At 38.2% G+C, this 14,882-nt stretch overlaps 1 protein-coding gene across 1 annotated transcript; it reads left to right on the top strand.

The window, feature by feature from the left end:
* Window positions 1-396: 396 nt before the first annotated feature.
* On the top strand, window positions 397-3,729 carry LOC142616319 (uncharacterized). Its single transcript, XM_075789195.1, has 5 exons — window positions 397-804; window positions 1,447-2,094; window positions 2,537-2,721; window positions 3,149-3,276; window positions 3,395-3,729. The coding sequence occupies exons 1-5, from the start codon at window positions 397-399 to the stop codon at window positions 3,727-3,729; spliced, it is 1,704 nt and encodes a 567-aa protein (XP_075645310.1).
* Window positions 3,730-14,882: the final 11,153 nt, after the last annotated feature.

Raw genomic sequence — 14,882 nt, 5'->3', positions numbered from 1 at the left:
AAATGTAGTTCGTATTTGGTGATGAAATTGGGCGTTTCATCTGCGAAGACTATAACACATCAACTACGATGATTTGTCTTAATCATGGTGATCATGGAAGTGAAGACTTCTAGTTGATGTGTTGCTATGTCTTAAGAGTTAAGAACTAGACCACTGTGAGATTAATTATTCAATCAACAACTGTAACCTGAATAATTAATCTCACGACTTTTAATTTCATAGACTCTCAATCCTAAGAGGGTAGTGGACCTAGTCATGAAATGTAGGTTACTTTGATATATCAGGAGTGAGATCTAATATTCACGGTCAAAAACCTCAGTATGTTGGGCAACCATACGTAGTGTTGAGGGAACACATATTCTCAAGATGGAATCCATAATCTCTTTTTGTAAAGACATGAAATATCCCCTTGAGATAAGTTTAATGGTGATGTTTGTGTCAAATTCACATGTAGAAGATCCAGCCCCTATGATTAAGCGAGTGAAGATGCAAGCCCGACTAGTTCTGAGTTTTCTAATGATGATAAGGTCGGAACCCATCAACCACATCACTTTAGATCAAGGTAGTGGTGCAAAGATCATGTATCCTAATCTATATATGGGACTTGAGCTAAAGCCTGAAGACTATTGTCTTGATGGGAAGACTATTGTCCCAAAGGGTATGATTAAACTGCCCGTTCAGGTGGGCTCTAGAGTAGTAGAGGTCAATTTCATTGTGGTGGATGCTTATTCACCTTATACTGCCATTTTGGCGAAACCGTGGGTTCACACTATGGAAGATGTATCTTCGACTCTACATTTGAAGGTAAAATATCCCTCTGGGACCGTGTTGAGGAACTAGTTGGAAGCCAGGCTATGGCAAGGCAATGCTTGGTTACTGCTGTCAAACACCAGTCCGAAAACAAATCCTTGATGTCAATTAATGGAAGTGGAAGTATCCTCAAATGCCATGGATGAAGTAGTGAAATGTGAAGGGTTAGAGTAGGTTACTATAGATGCTGATTAAGATAAGTTTTTTCAAATTGGGGTCCAGATATCTTCAAGAGAAAGAGGAACTGTTAGCTTTCCTGTGAAAGAATGTGGATGTTTTTGCTTGGAGCGCCTATGAAGCTCCTAGAATGGATCTGGATTTCATATGTTATCATTTGAATGTCAATCCAAACATTGTTCCAAAGAAGCAACCACCTCGGCGCTCATCTAAAGAACATGCCAAGGCTATTAAAGAAAAGGTGATTAAGCTTAAGCGTGCGGGAGCAATAAAAGAAGTTTCTTTACCCAGAATGGTTGGCCAACACAGTATTAGTGAAGAAGAAGAAGAAGAATAGGAAATGGAAAATTTATATGGATTTCACGAGTTTAAACAAAGCTTGCCTTCTAATACCTAGAATAGACCAGTTAGTGATGCGATGGTCAAACATCCTTAGATGAGCTTTTTGGATGCATTCAGGGGTACAATCAGATACCATTAGCTCTGGCCGACCATGAGAAGAATGCTTTTGTAACGCCCACTGGGAATTATCATTATAAGGTAATGCATTTTAGATTGAAGAATGCGGGATCTATCTACCAGAGGATGATGACTAAAATGTTCGAATCCCAACTTGGCAAGAATATTGAGGTCTATATTGATGATATGGTGGTAAAGAGAAAAATAGTGGCAGAGCATTTGAGCGATTTTGGAAGTGTCTTTGAGGTGTTAAGAAAGTATAAGTTGCACCTCAATGCTTCTAAATGCTCCTTTAGTGTTAGCTCAGGTAAGTTTTTGGGTTACATGGTTACCCATCGTGGGATTGAAGTTAACCCTGGTCAGATTAAAGCAATCAATGATTTACAACCTCCTCGGAATCCCAAAGAAGTGCAGAAGTTAACTGGAATGACTGCTGCCTTGAACAGATTTATTTCTTGTTCGGCAGATAAATGCAAACCATTTTTCCACCTCTTGCATAAGTGGAAAGGGTTTGAATGGAATGAAGAGTGTGCCCTTGCTTTCCAGCAATTGAAGGATTACCTTTCTCGGCCACCCATTATGTCTAGACCCAAAAAGGAAGAGATCCTTTTTGCCTACATTGTTGTGGCCTCTCATGCAATTAGCCTGGTATTGGTGAAGGTAGAAAATGGAGTGTAGAAGCCAGTCTATTATGTGAGTAAATCGCTACAAGAAGCTGAAGTTCGTTACTTGCCTTTAGAAAATGCCATTTTGGCTGTGGTGCATGCTACGCGGAAGCTTCCCCATTACTTCCAAGCATACACAGTCGTAGTTCTGACTCAACTCCCTTTGTAGTTGCTGCTGTGAAAGGTTAATTATATAGGGAAAATTGCTAAATAAGGGACGATTTTGATTGCATTTGACATAAAGTACATGCCTTGTACCTCAATTGAAGGGCAAGTTCTTGTGGATTTGGTGGTAGAATTTACTAAATCTCCAACACAGGTAAAGGTCAAGGAGCTTAGATTTGAAGGAAAAAAAAGTTTTAGCAATCTTTCTACATGGGCCCTCACCCTGGAAGCTATATGTAGATGGTGTGGCAAATTGAAAGGGGTCTGGGGTGGGGTTGGTGATAGTGTCTCCAGACAGAATTACCATTGAGAAATCATTGATGTTGGGCTTCTCGGCCATGAATAATGAGGCAGAGTATAAGGCTTTACTAGTTGGGGTACCTATGGTTAAGAAGATGGGAGGAAAAACTGTTGAAATATTTTCAGATTCAAGGCTGGTCATTAGGTAGGTGAAGGGAGAGTTGGAAGCTAAGGATTTGAGAATGCAAGGGTCTTTGAGTTAAGCTCGGCATTTGCAATTAGGTTTTGAGTTTTTCACCATACAACAAATCCCAAGAAATAGAAATACACATGCAAATTCTTTGGCAACTTTGGCAATCTCTTCTAGACAAGATCTTCCTCAGGTCATACTTGTTAAGGATCTTGATAGGCATGCCGAGGAAGAGAGGGGGAAAGTCCAGGTGCACCAGATCAGGGTTGGACCAAGTTGGATGGATCTCATAGTTCTATTTTTGAAGGAAGGTGTTTTGCCTCACGAGAGTAGGGACACAGAAAAGATACAAAGGAAAGCTCCCCGTTTTTTATTGTCCAAGGAGCAAAAATTATACAAATGCTCTTTCTCTGAACCATACTTGGTTTGTGTTCATCTCGAGGCAGTGGAACCACTTTTGGAAGAGTTGCACGAGGGAATATGTGGAAGTCATACGAGGGGCAGATCGTTATCACATAGGGCTTTTGCCTAAGGGTGTTGGTGGCCCAGTATGCAAAAAGAGGCGTAAGAGTATGTTAAAAAGTGTGATCAATGCCAGAGATTTGCTCCAAACATTCATCATCCTTGGGTGTACTCAATCCTCTGTCTAGTTCATGGTCATTCGCTTAATGGGGCATGGATATTGTAGGACCATTTCCCAAGGCTATGGGAAACCGAATATGGCTTCTAGTCAGAACTGATTACTTCACGAAATGGGTGGAGGCTAAGCCATTATCCAATATTAGGGACATAGATGCAAAAAAGTTTGTTTGGAAGAATATTGTTACTCGATTTGGGATTCCTCACGCCCTCATCTTGGACAACAAGCTCCAGTTTAATAGTAAAGCCTTCAGGAGATACTGCTGTGAATTTGTTATTAGGAACAAATATTCAACTCCAGTCTATTTGCAAGGAAATGGGCAAGCTAAAGTAGTTAACAAAATCATAGTCAATGGGCTTAAGAAGAGGTTAGATGAAGCATAGGGTAGATGTGAAGGAAAAATTCTGGTTTTGCATCTCATGCAAAACCCACAGCGGAAGCGACGAACTAGGATCTATTTCATTCATGATTGATAACGTGCACTATGTAAATTTCAGAATTTAAGAACAAGATAGCGTACCTTGGTGTGGAGAAATTAAAAACAAAGATTAGAAGCACTTGGGAACACTCTTAATCTTCACTCCAATTCCACTTTACGCCCAAAGATGTGTGGTCTCTCAATCGGTTTTTCAAAGGGAGAATGAAAGTGTGTCTCACACTTTCTCACACACCATTTCTTTTCTTCTCTAATCTCTTCAAAATAAAAATTCTGTATGTTTCTCCTTTATAACTAACTGATTATCTAATTGGGCTGGCCTATTGGGCCTTTCTAATTGGGCTTTAATGTGTGGCTTGGAGTGGGACCAAAAAGGGACCAATAAGACACTAGCTCCAATGGGCCTTAGGCTTTTCCGTCAACTCTTGACAAGTCCAAAGTTACCATTAATTATATTTAATACCACTATATAAATATAATTGCACTCTAGGCCTTATTAATAAATTATATCCCAAGACTTTATTAAACACGTAACCCTTTCATAAAATATTCGTAGTAACACAAAGTCATAAACGTAGACTGCCACTTTGTAAATTACTACATCTTATCCTTGAGTACCCGGTTTAATTCTTTAAATTTATTCATTATATATTTATGAAATCCAATTTCATAAATATATACTTTAGTAATTTCTTACTAAAGTGGTTAGGCCTAACTCTCGAATAATGAAACCATTAAACTTATCTCAAGGGAATATTTTATATCTCCATCAAGAGACTATGAATTCCATATTGAGAATATATGTTCCATCAACACTAAATGTGGCTGCCCAACATGCGAGGTTTTGACCGTCACTTCAAGTCTCACTCCGATATATCAAAGCAACCTACACTTCATGATCGGGTCCATTATTCTCTCGGGATTAAGAGTTCATGCAAATAGAAGTCGTGAGATTTATTATTCATTTGACGAGTCATTAGGAAAATAATAAATCTCACGGCGGTCTGTTCAATATATTTTAACTCTTAAAACATATCAACATATCAACTAGAAGTTTCCACTTCCATGATCAAGACAAATCATCTTAGTTGACACGTTATAGTCTTCGCGAGATGAAATGCCCAATTTCATCACCGACTACGAACTATAAATTCGAGTTTACAAAGAACTTGTGATTTACATCTTCTGTGACTTTTCACATAAATCACATACAATGCATCTCATGGACTATATGATAATGTCCCAAATTCATGTTACCATTATTTTAGATAATAATAAAATAACTTTATCAACCACAATATTAAGTCATACATCATGTCATACATAATGTCATACATAATATCATACATAGCATCATACAATAGGATTTAAGAGCACTAATCCTAACAAGATGAGTGGAAAAGCTACCACACGTTCTTTAGACATATCGGACCACACCTCGTCGGTCAACCGGGGAAACACCCTTTTCAATGACATATGGGAGAGAAGTTTGGATTTAGTTGATTAATGAAGAGAAGCAGCTATGGTACAACTAGCGCATTATCAGCAGAAACTTAAACAGGGGTATGATACAGGTGTAAAGACAAGACCATTGGCACCAAGTGACTTGGTGTTAAGAAAAGTACTAGGTACTGCAAAGAACCCATCTTGGGGAAAACTGGAGCCCAATTAGGAGGGGCCCTATCACATCACCTCGGTGGCTGGTATAGGAGCTTACTTTTTGGAAGACTTAGACGAAAATGTTGTACCACGTCCGTGGAATGTAAATAATCTACGAATGTACTATTATTAATGAAAGACAGTCTTGCCCTTTTTTGTTTCTACTATTGTGTGTTTTATTCTTATTCATCTAACTGTTAAATAGAATCTCAGTCATGCCTAGTTCCTTAGACCACATATCTTGGGTAAATTAATACTTCTTATTCATCTAAGTATTAAAAAGAACCTCGGTCATACCTGGCTCTTCGGACCACATTTTTGGGTAAATTAATGCTTCTTATTCATTTAAGTGTTAAACAGAATCTTGATCATGTTGGGTACCTCAGACCACATACCTTGGGTAAATTAATGCTTTTTAAATGGCTAAGTGGTGAACCAAACCTTAGCCGTGTTTGATTTCCCTAACTAGTGCCTCACATCTGTTTGAAGTCATGAGTGGAGCCTTAATCATATATAGTCTCTTAAACTGAACACTAAAGGTACATTGATCCTATTTAAAAGTTAAGTTATTTGATTGTTATTTACATAGGTGCTTGTCCATGCAAAGGGCAATGTCATGCTTTAATGGGAAAAATTCATGATTTGGCCTTGCAATTAAACAGTTATACTAGTTTAATAATAAACAAATACCATCTATAGAGTTTATTTAGACCCCTCAAACCACAATTGGATTAACCTAGTTAATAAGCCAAGTTATTACTTAGTCCAAATTCCAGATCTAAGTTAACACAATCAAATAACCATATCAATGCAAAGTGCGGAATATAAAAACACAAAGATATGATGACCCAGGAAAACCAAACCGGTAAAAAATCTGGGGAGGATTTAACCTAGCTATCCTCAAGGTAAACCTGAATCCACTATGAAAGAATTGAAGTTGTACAATAGCGACTTAGACCACTAACATCCTATTGCTACCCACCAGTAGAAACTTACTAACACAACCACGTGCAAGCTCTAAGACCATGGACTCCTTCTTTCTTGGATTCTCCAGCAAGTACAAGCACTCCCGCTTGTGTATCTTTATGCTCTTATGGCAGCAACTAAATGATCATCAAGTTCTTAAAGCAATCTCCTTCTTGATAATCCTAAGCTTGTGTGAAGGCAAGCACCTCTCAGATTTCACAAGAGATTCACACAAACAGCAATATGAGCAACCTCAAAAATGTGACTAGGGTTTGCCATTTATACTTAGGGCAAAACATAAAACCCTACACGTCATATGGGCTTAGGGCTGAGTTGGAAATTCTGCAAAAAAAAAAAAAATCTGCACGACTTTCGATCGGTCAAGTCTAATTCTCGATCGATCGAGCCAGGCAGATTTACACAGTAACTTCTGCAGTTAACTTGATTCTAACTTTATATGAATGTCATACTTTGAGCAAGTCTAAAACAAGACTAAACACCTATTTTGATCATGGTTTGCCAACAATACACATTAGAGCTCTAATACATTAGTTCCTAAGTACTTAGAACCTAACAAACTCCCCCTTTGGCAATCTATGACAAAACACAAATAAAAGCTCAAAGTTTACAAAGAAAAGCCCTTTACAAAAATATGCCCATTTTAACAAATCCAATCCTAACTACTATCCATCAGTTGCAAGTGTAGACAACAGCTCAATTGAATCAACCTATATATTTCCTGAAACACTAAACAAAATGCATAAACGTATGTGTGGAAAATACAAGTAAATAAACATAAAAATCTTGATTTCACAAAACACAAGATATAGAAAAATATCAATGAATAACTCATAAGCATAAGTCTATAAACAGTGAAACAAGAATCATATCCGAAAATAAAATGAAACTCCCCCTAACAAGAATACTACAAGAGCCAAAAAATAATAACTACACAATGAAGCACCTAGATACAATCTAATCTCCACAGGCTCTCAAAGAACAAAGTCCTAACCTCTCCAAATCTCCAAAACTCCCCCTAACAAGATATACAATCTACTCCCCCTTTTTGTTATAGAATGCCAAAGGACAAATCAGAATCCATCATCAAAAGGAGGTGGCGAAGACGAATGTCTAAGAAGTGCCAAGTCTGCTCGCAAAGCACGGATCTCGTCCAGAATGTCCACCAAAATCTAACCATGAGCCACCTGAATGGTCACGACAGACTCCAACGTACGACGAATGTCAAAGTCATCCGAAGCCGATGGTAGAGGAACATCAGCAGCAACATCTCCTACAGGATCAACAGACTCCTCACCAGAAGGAACACCTGTAGAAGAAGAAGGGGGTACGGTACCAGAAGACTCAACTCTAGGACGTTTAGAGCGCTCTCTCATCTGATCAGCCCTCTGCCTAAGAAAAGTGGCACCTATAGGAGCAATAACATAGACGGGCTCAGAAACGGGGAAGTCAGACAAACCTAAAAACAACAAAATCCTATGAATGATAATAGGATGAAAAAGAGCATGAGCCGTAGAAGAACTCCTATAAACTTCTTTCAAAGAACGAAGAAACAAATGAGGAAAACTAATAGGAGCATCCGTAACAAGAACATACAAAAATGCACATCGCTCCAAAGGAATGGTGTGCAGATGCGAAATAGGCCACAAGGAATGACATGCTATCCTAAAGAAAAGATAGGTAGACTCAGTGAGCTCAGCAGAAGTGATTTGAGGATCAGAACCCCACCGAATAGAAGTACTAGTGATGTATGACATGATATCGTCTAGGGGAGGAGACACATCATAGGGGTAAACAGGATGCTAAACAAGAGGCACCCCAGGAGCATCAGCCACTATCGAAGGGGTAATGGTGTACTCATCACCACGAATCCAACTCCTCACAAGAGTGCCGAAATCATAGGGGTGAACAAAGAGGTTCGAATAGAACTCTCTAATCAAGATGGCTGGAGGAGGAGAATCAAAATCCAAAAAAGACAACCAGCCTCGACACTCAAAGTTTGCCCTAATGGCAGGATCAATCTCATCTAACAGAACCCTACGCTCAGCCTAAATCTTTCTCTTAGTGTTAAGGGTCTCAAAAGTCGCTTGGTGCTTCTCACTCAAGAACCTATCACTCTCAAAGGAAGGATCATAAATAGAGGTGGATGACCTATTGGCTCTAGTCTTCCTAGGCATGGTGCTAGAGTAAGAAACAGAGACACACGAGAAAGAGCAAAAACAAAAAAACAAAAAAACAAAAAAAACAAAAAAAAAAAAACACAAGGGCAGACTGCAAGTTAGCACAACAAAAAAATATCTACATGATGCATGAACAAATAAATGTCATGATGCATGCACTAATGCAATGACAACAAGTTCAAATTTTTAAGTTCAGAATCACAAAATTGGCTTGAGCAAAGAGTTTAAAACAAAAACTCCAAAATTTTGAAAAACCACTTGTTGAAATTTTACTTAATTTACCAATTGATCATCACGCAGGTTAGATAACAGTTTAGAATGATCAATTACATCAAACCAACAAGCCAATTTCATCAATTAAACTCAATTTGAACAAAATCCCCAATTCGGATCAAAACAAGCCCTAGAATTTTCAATTCTTCACAAAACACCATATTGATCAAATTAAACACCATAAATCATGAAGATAGCATTGTATGACAAAAACCCATTGATCAATTTCAGAAAATATGGCTTGAATCATCAAAAACCCCAAAATATGCTTAGGTCCGAAAATTCCTCTTAAATGCATGAATTTATGCATGAAACATGAAATAAAATGCAAAAGAAAGGGTATAAAGGTCTTACCGGCCTTTGGAGAGAAAAACCTTGCAAAAAAAAACGGAGGAAAATGACAAAAATTTGATTGAAGCCTTGACCGGATCGTATAAAGAGAGAGAGTTTGAAAAACTTTTTGAAAAGTGAAAAGAACACGTGAAAAGAAATCCTTTTTAAAAAGTCTCTACACGATTTTCGATCGGTCGAAAATGCTTCAATTGATCGAAAACCAATTGAGTACCGATTGAAATAGACAGAGGCTAACCAAAAATTTAATCGCAATTTCAATCGATCGAAAAACAGATTCAACCGGTTGAAATTTTGGAAAACACTGTTTTTTAAAAGAAAAAAAAAAAAAAAAAGAGCAATTTGATGCAAAAACTCCTCAAAGCATTGAAAAGTATTAATAAAATGCATGAGTATGAGATAAAATGCTTTTTAAAAACACAAGTTTTGAACCCAGTTTCCCAAAATTAAGATTTTCCAAACATTTTCCTTGAATTCTCAAGCATCAAAACGATTTTGCAAAATACTCACGACATTTCAAACTTGGTTGGTCAAACCAAAAACACACACAATAACATGTACAAATTTTAGCAAAGACTAACTTGTGTAGTGTGTGCAACTAGCAAAAAATTTGAGATACAGGTGAGATGATATGTAAGTGGAAATCAACCACAAAGTCTTCAAAATTCATCACAAAGAATTTGAAAGAGACTATCACCTAAAGAGTTACATCATATAACTCCCACATCTCCTAGATCATAAGCTTGCAATCGTGTAAGTTTCTTGAGTTTGCCTCATAATGTACACACAATTTTTAAGTTTTTCAGAAACTTATTAAATAAAAGCCGGGATAATGTACACACCAATTTTATTTATTTGATTTAGCATTAAGTCCAATAATGTACACACCAATTTTAAGCATTTAAACCGAGGCTACACCTTATGTTCTTTTTGTGCATGTGCTACACTTTCTTGAGCACAGAATCTTACGATATGCACTAAGGTGTTCATGATTGGCTAGTGAACAGTGGTGAGATGGTTATTTATGTCTTTCTCAAAAGGTTCAAGTCCGACAGTCAAAGACTGGTGACTTCAAGATCACGACAAAGTAGTCAATAACTACAAACATCTTCCCACACAACATGCACTATAAAGCTTTAACTAGTAAAGTGCAAGAAATAAGCTCATTCAAGCTAAACATGGTACATAAACATGTTATGTGTAAATAAATTGACCAACCTTGTTTTCAAAACCAAGAAAATAAATGCAAAACACATTTTGCTTTCTCCTTTCTTTTTTTTTCTTTTTCTTTTTTTTTTTAAAAAAAAACCTAGAATGAAATGCATGAGTGTTATGCAATGCAAATCCTAGAAAAAAATTGTCATAGAGAGTAGAGCAATGAAGCACAAGGACCATGTCAAAAAGACTCACTTAGATTGAACCTTTTTCATCCAAAGTCTTTTAGATGCACCTTGAGCATTGGAGTTCTTAGTCATATTAGAATGATTTCCAACTCCAAAATTGGAATAAAGGTTTAGAGCCTTAACAACTCACCAATAAGTACCATAGGATCTTGTGCTTGAGGCACATGTACTTTTGGTTTGTTTGCTCTCTTAGCTGCTTGAAGCTTGTAACAGTTTGGATGAATGTGCCTAGACTTTCCACAAAAATGACAAACCCATGCAGACTTATCATGTGTCTTGTTCTTAGAAAAGGTAGACTTCTGAGGTCTAGACTCTTTCAGATCAACCCTAATCTTCTTAAGAGGAGTAACTTCTATGGGTTTGACAACTTCACTAACAACCTCACTCATAGGGCGTTCAGAAGAAGATGAAGGAACAAAGATTGTGGAATTAGATGCAAACACATTGATGCTTTCTACAAAACCTAAACCAGTTTTGTCAAAATGAGACTTTTGAACATTCAACATCTGATCAAGTTTGGAACTAGCAGACCTATTCGTTTGTTCTCTAGCAATAGATTGTTCATGTTCCAAACATTTAACTTTATCAAGCAAAAGCATATTCTCAGTCTTCACATTATTCAAAAGTTCAGTAGCATCAAACAAATTCACAAGCAAATTTTTCTTATCAAGCTCAAGAGATGCAATTTTCTTTAAGCCTAATTCAACATTCATGGCATCCTTTGTAGCAACTTTGCAAAGTTCATTGTAGGCTTCTTGAAGATCTGCATCCTCAGAGAGCTCCACATCAGAAGGGTTCTCTTCAACAGTCACACTCTCATTGACTACAGCAGTAGCAGTGAAAGCAATGAAGTTTCCATCCTCATCATAGCCAGACTCATCATCAGAAACTTTATCATTACTAAAGGTTACAGCCATAGCCTTACCCTTAGACCTCAAGAATGTTGGACATTCAGATTTCATATGACCATACCCTTGACATCCAAAACATTGAGGACCCATAGAATTATTAGAAGATTGACCTACTTTTTCTCTAGGTTTATCAATTTTGTTAACCTTAGTGGAATCATTTTTCCTAAAATTTCTAGGTTCATCAGTGTTTTTACCTTTTGCCCTTCTGTTGCTATTTCTGAGGAAATTCCTAAAGTTCTTGGCAAGATAAGTAATCTCTGTAGCAGAGAGTTCATCATCAAATCCACCAACCTCAATATCATCAACAGACTTAAGAGCCATTGATTTGGATTTGCTAGTTTTGGGTAGGTTCAACTTTCAAGACTGAAGAGATTCTACAAGTTCATCAACAAGGATGGAGTCCACGTCCTTGCTCTCAGTGATGGCAGTCACTTTGGGTCTAAAATCTTCAATTAAAGATCTAAGAATCTTCCTAACAATTTTAGGTTGATCATAGATTTCACCCAAGTTGTAAGAAGAATTAACAATGTCATTTAGTTTAGCATAGAATTCATCAAAAGATTCATCATCAGACATCCTAATGCTTTCAAATCTAGTTGTTAATTGTTGCAACTTATTGATCTTAACTGCCTTTGTGCCTTCATGCACAGTCTGGAGGATATTCCAAACAGTGTGAGCAACCTTAACATTAGAGATTCTCTTAAATTCCTCCATAGAAACAGCATTAAAGATAGCATTCATAGCTTTGCTATTGAAGGCTGCTGCTTCTTTCTGAGAAGTCTGCCATTCACTCACAGGAGTAGTGGGCTTCTCCCATCGATATTCAACGGAGTTCCAGACTCTCTCATCAATGGATTTCAGGAAAGCTTTCATCCTTACTTTCCAGTAAGCATAATTGGTCCCATCAAAGTGAGGAGGAATAACAAGAAAGTGTCTGTGTTCCATGACAACAAGGGTCAAGGATCAACTCAGAGATCAAAAGATCTACACACAAGAGCTACCCGCTCTGATACCACTTGTATAGTTTATTTAGACCCCTTAAATCACAATTGGATTAACCTAGTTAACAAGCCAAGTTATTACTTAATCCAAATTCCAAATCTAGGTTAACACAATCAAATAATCATATCAATGCAACGTGCGGAATATAAAAACACAAAGATATGATGACCTAAGAAAACCAAACCGGTAAAAAACCTAGGGAGGATTTAACCTAGCTATCCTCAAGGTAAACCTGAATCCACTATGAAAGAATCGAAGTTGTACAATAGCGACTTAAACCACTAACATCCTATTGCTACCCACCAATAGAAACTTACTGACACAACCACATGTAAGCTCCGAGACCATAGACTCCTTCTTTCTTGGATTCTCCAGCAAGTACAAGCACTCCCACTTGTGTATCTTTAAGCTCTTATGGCAGCAACTGAATGATCATCAAGTTCTTGAAGCAATCTCCTTCTTGATAATCCTAAGCTTGTGTGAAGGCAAGCACCTCTCAGATCTCACAAGAGATTCACACAAACAGCAATATGAGCAACCTCAAAAACGTGACTAGGGTTTGCCTTTTATACCTAGGGCAAAACATAAAACCCTACACGTCATATGGGCTTAAGGTTGAGTTGGAAATTCTGCAGAAAAAACAATCTGCACGACTTTCGATCGGTCGAGTTTAATTCTCGATTGATCGAGCTAGGCAGATTTATACAGTAACTTCTGCAGTTAACTTGATTCCAACTTTACATGAATGTCATACTTTGAGCAAGTCTAAAACAAGACTAAACACCTGTTTTGATCATGGTTTGCCAACAATACACATTAAAGTTTTAATACATTAGTTCCTAAGTACTTAGAAGCTAACACCATCACAATTTACATAGAAATAGTAACGATGTAAAGGTAATAGACATCTTTCATTAAATAAAGCCTTGGACAGGCAAGGGAAATACATACTGTAAAAAAAAAAAAAAATTTAAAAAGAAGAATTATTACATCCAAAAGGGGATAAGGTCCTAGTTGGATTTGGATGGAGGGGGGTTAGTCTTCACTACTGGTTGTGCAGAAGGTTCAGGCACTATGACTTGAGCTGCACCTTTCTCCTTGGGAACCTCCTTGGTCGTTGAAGGGAGTTTGACTTGCCCAAGTGTTTGGCCTTGGGCTGCTCCCTTGTCCTGGGAAGCTTCTTTGGGAGCAGGCAAGAGTTTCACTAGCTCAAGTACTTTCTCTTTGGTGGGCTCCTTCCCCTTACCCATGGTGCTTGCTCGGTCAGCCTTTTTAGAAGTCTCCAAAGTGGCTGGAGGAGTATAAACAAAGGTAGGCTTGTTAGACTCAGGCGTTTTGGGAATGTCTACCCGGGAGCTGAAAGGGGGAGTTATGCAGAGAGCTGGGGGATAGAAAATGTTCTCCATCTTTCGGAGCTATGAGGACTCATATACCCCGGCCAGGTTTAGTGCCTCAGTCCATACTTGAAGGCAGTAACCCTGGCAAAATCTAGTGACTTAGGATCTTAGATTTTCTGCCGCTTCTTTGACACCTACGACATAACCTTCCTACTCGGCTTGAGCGGCAGCCTCTTTTGCATTCTCTAGCTTTTTCTTTAGAGCTTGTATCTGCTCTTTGGCAGTGCCAAGTTGATCCTCGATTCTACGCAGTTATTGGCATTGATCCTTGGCTTGCCTCTCAGCCCCAGCCAGTGTAGCTTTGACACTCTTCTTATCCTTGTCTACCTCAGTTAATTTGGTGTTGAGGTCTTTGATTCTTTTTTCAGCAATGGCAAGAATTTCGACGGTAGCTATATGTTGTCCCTCCTCGTCCTTCCACTGCTTATAGGCATCATCTACCCATTCTTTGGCAATATTTGTTGTTTGGATTGCCTACAAAAAAAAAAGGAAACATTAAAATAAATCCTCTAAGAGAAGTAAAGAGAATGTAAACTTAGTAAAAGTAACGAGCTAAAAGGCTTACCATGGCTAGGTCCCTTTTCAAGGTTAGAAACACCTCGTGCTTCTTTAGTGTCCTTAAGTCGGCCATATCTTGAGGTAGAAGTAGGGGCTGCTCCAAGGCGTCAGCCATGTAGCCAACTTTCCCCTTCTGAAAATTTCGGATGGAGGAGTCCAAGGGGAGAGGGGCACTGTCCAACTCTAGGGGAGGGTTCCAAACTGGAACCCTAGGGAAACGGTCAAAAACCCTTTCTGTGATCGACCCTTCAGTTGAGGACTTCCTTTGCACCCCTTTGGTTATTTTTGCCTCTTTTTGGGGTTCAAGCTCTTTGAAGGGGATAACTTCGCCCTCCTCGGACACCCTCTTACCCTTTTTATCCCACTTTCTCTTCTTATATGC

This window comes from Castanea sativa, chromosome 11 (genome assembly GCF_040712315.1).
Source record: "Castanea sativa cultivar Marrone di Chiusa Pesio chromosome 11, ASM4071231v1".
Taxonomy (NCBI): domain Eukaryota; kingdom Viridiplantae; phylum Streptophyta; class Magnoliopsida; order Fagales; family Fagaceae; genus Castanea; species Castanea sativa.
Note: the sequence above shows the minus strand (reverse complement) of the source record. Positions and strands in the feature narration are given on the sequence as shown.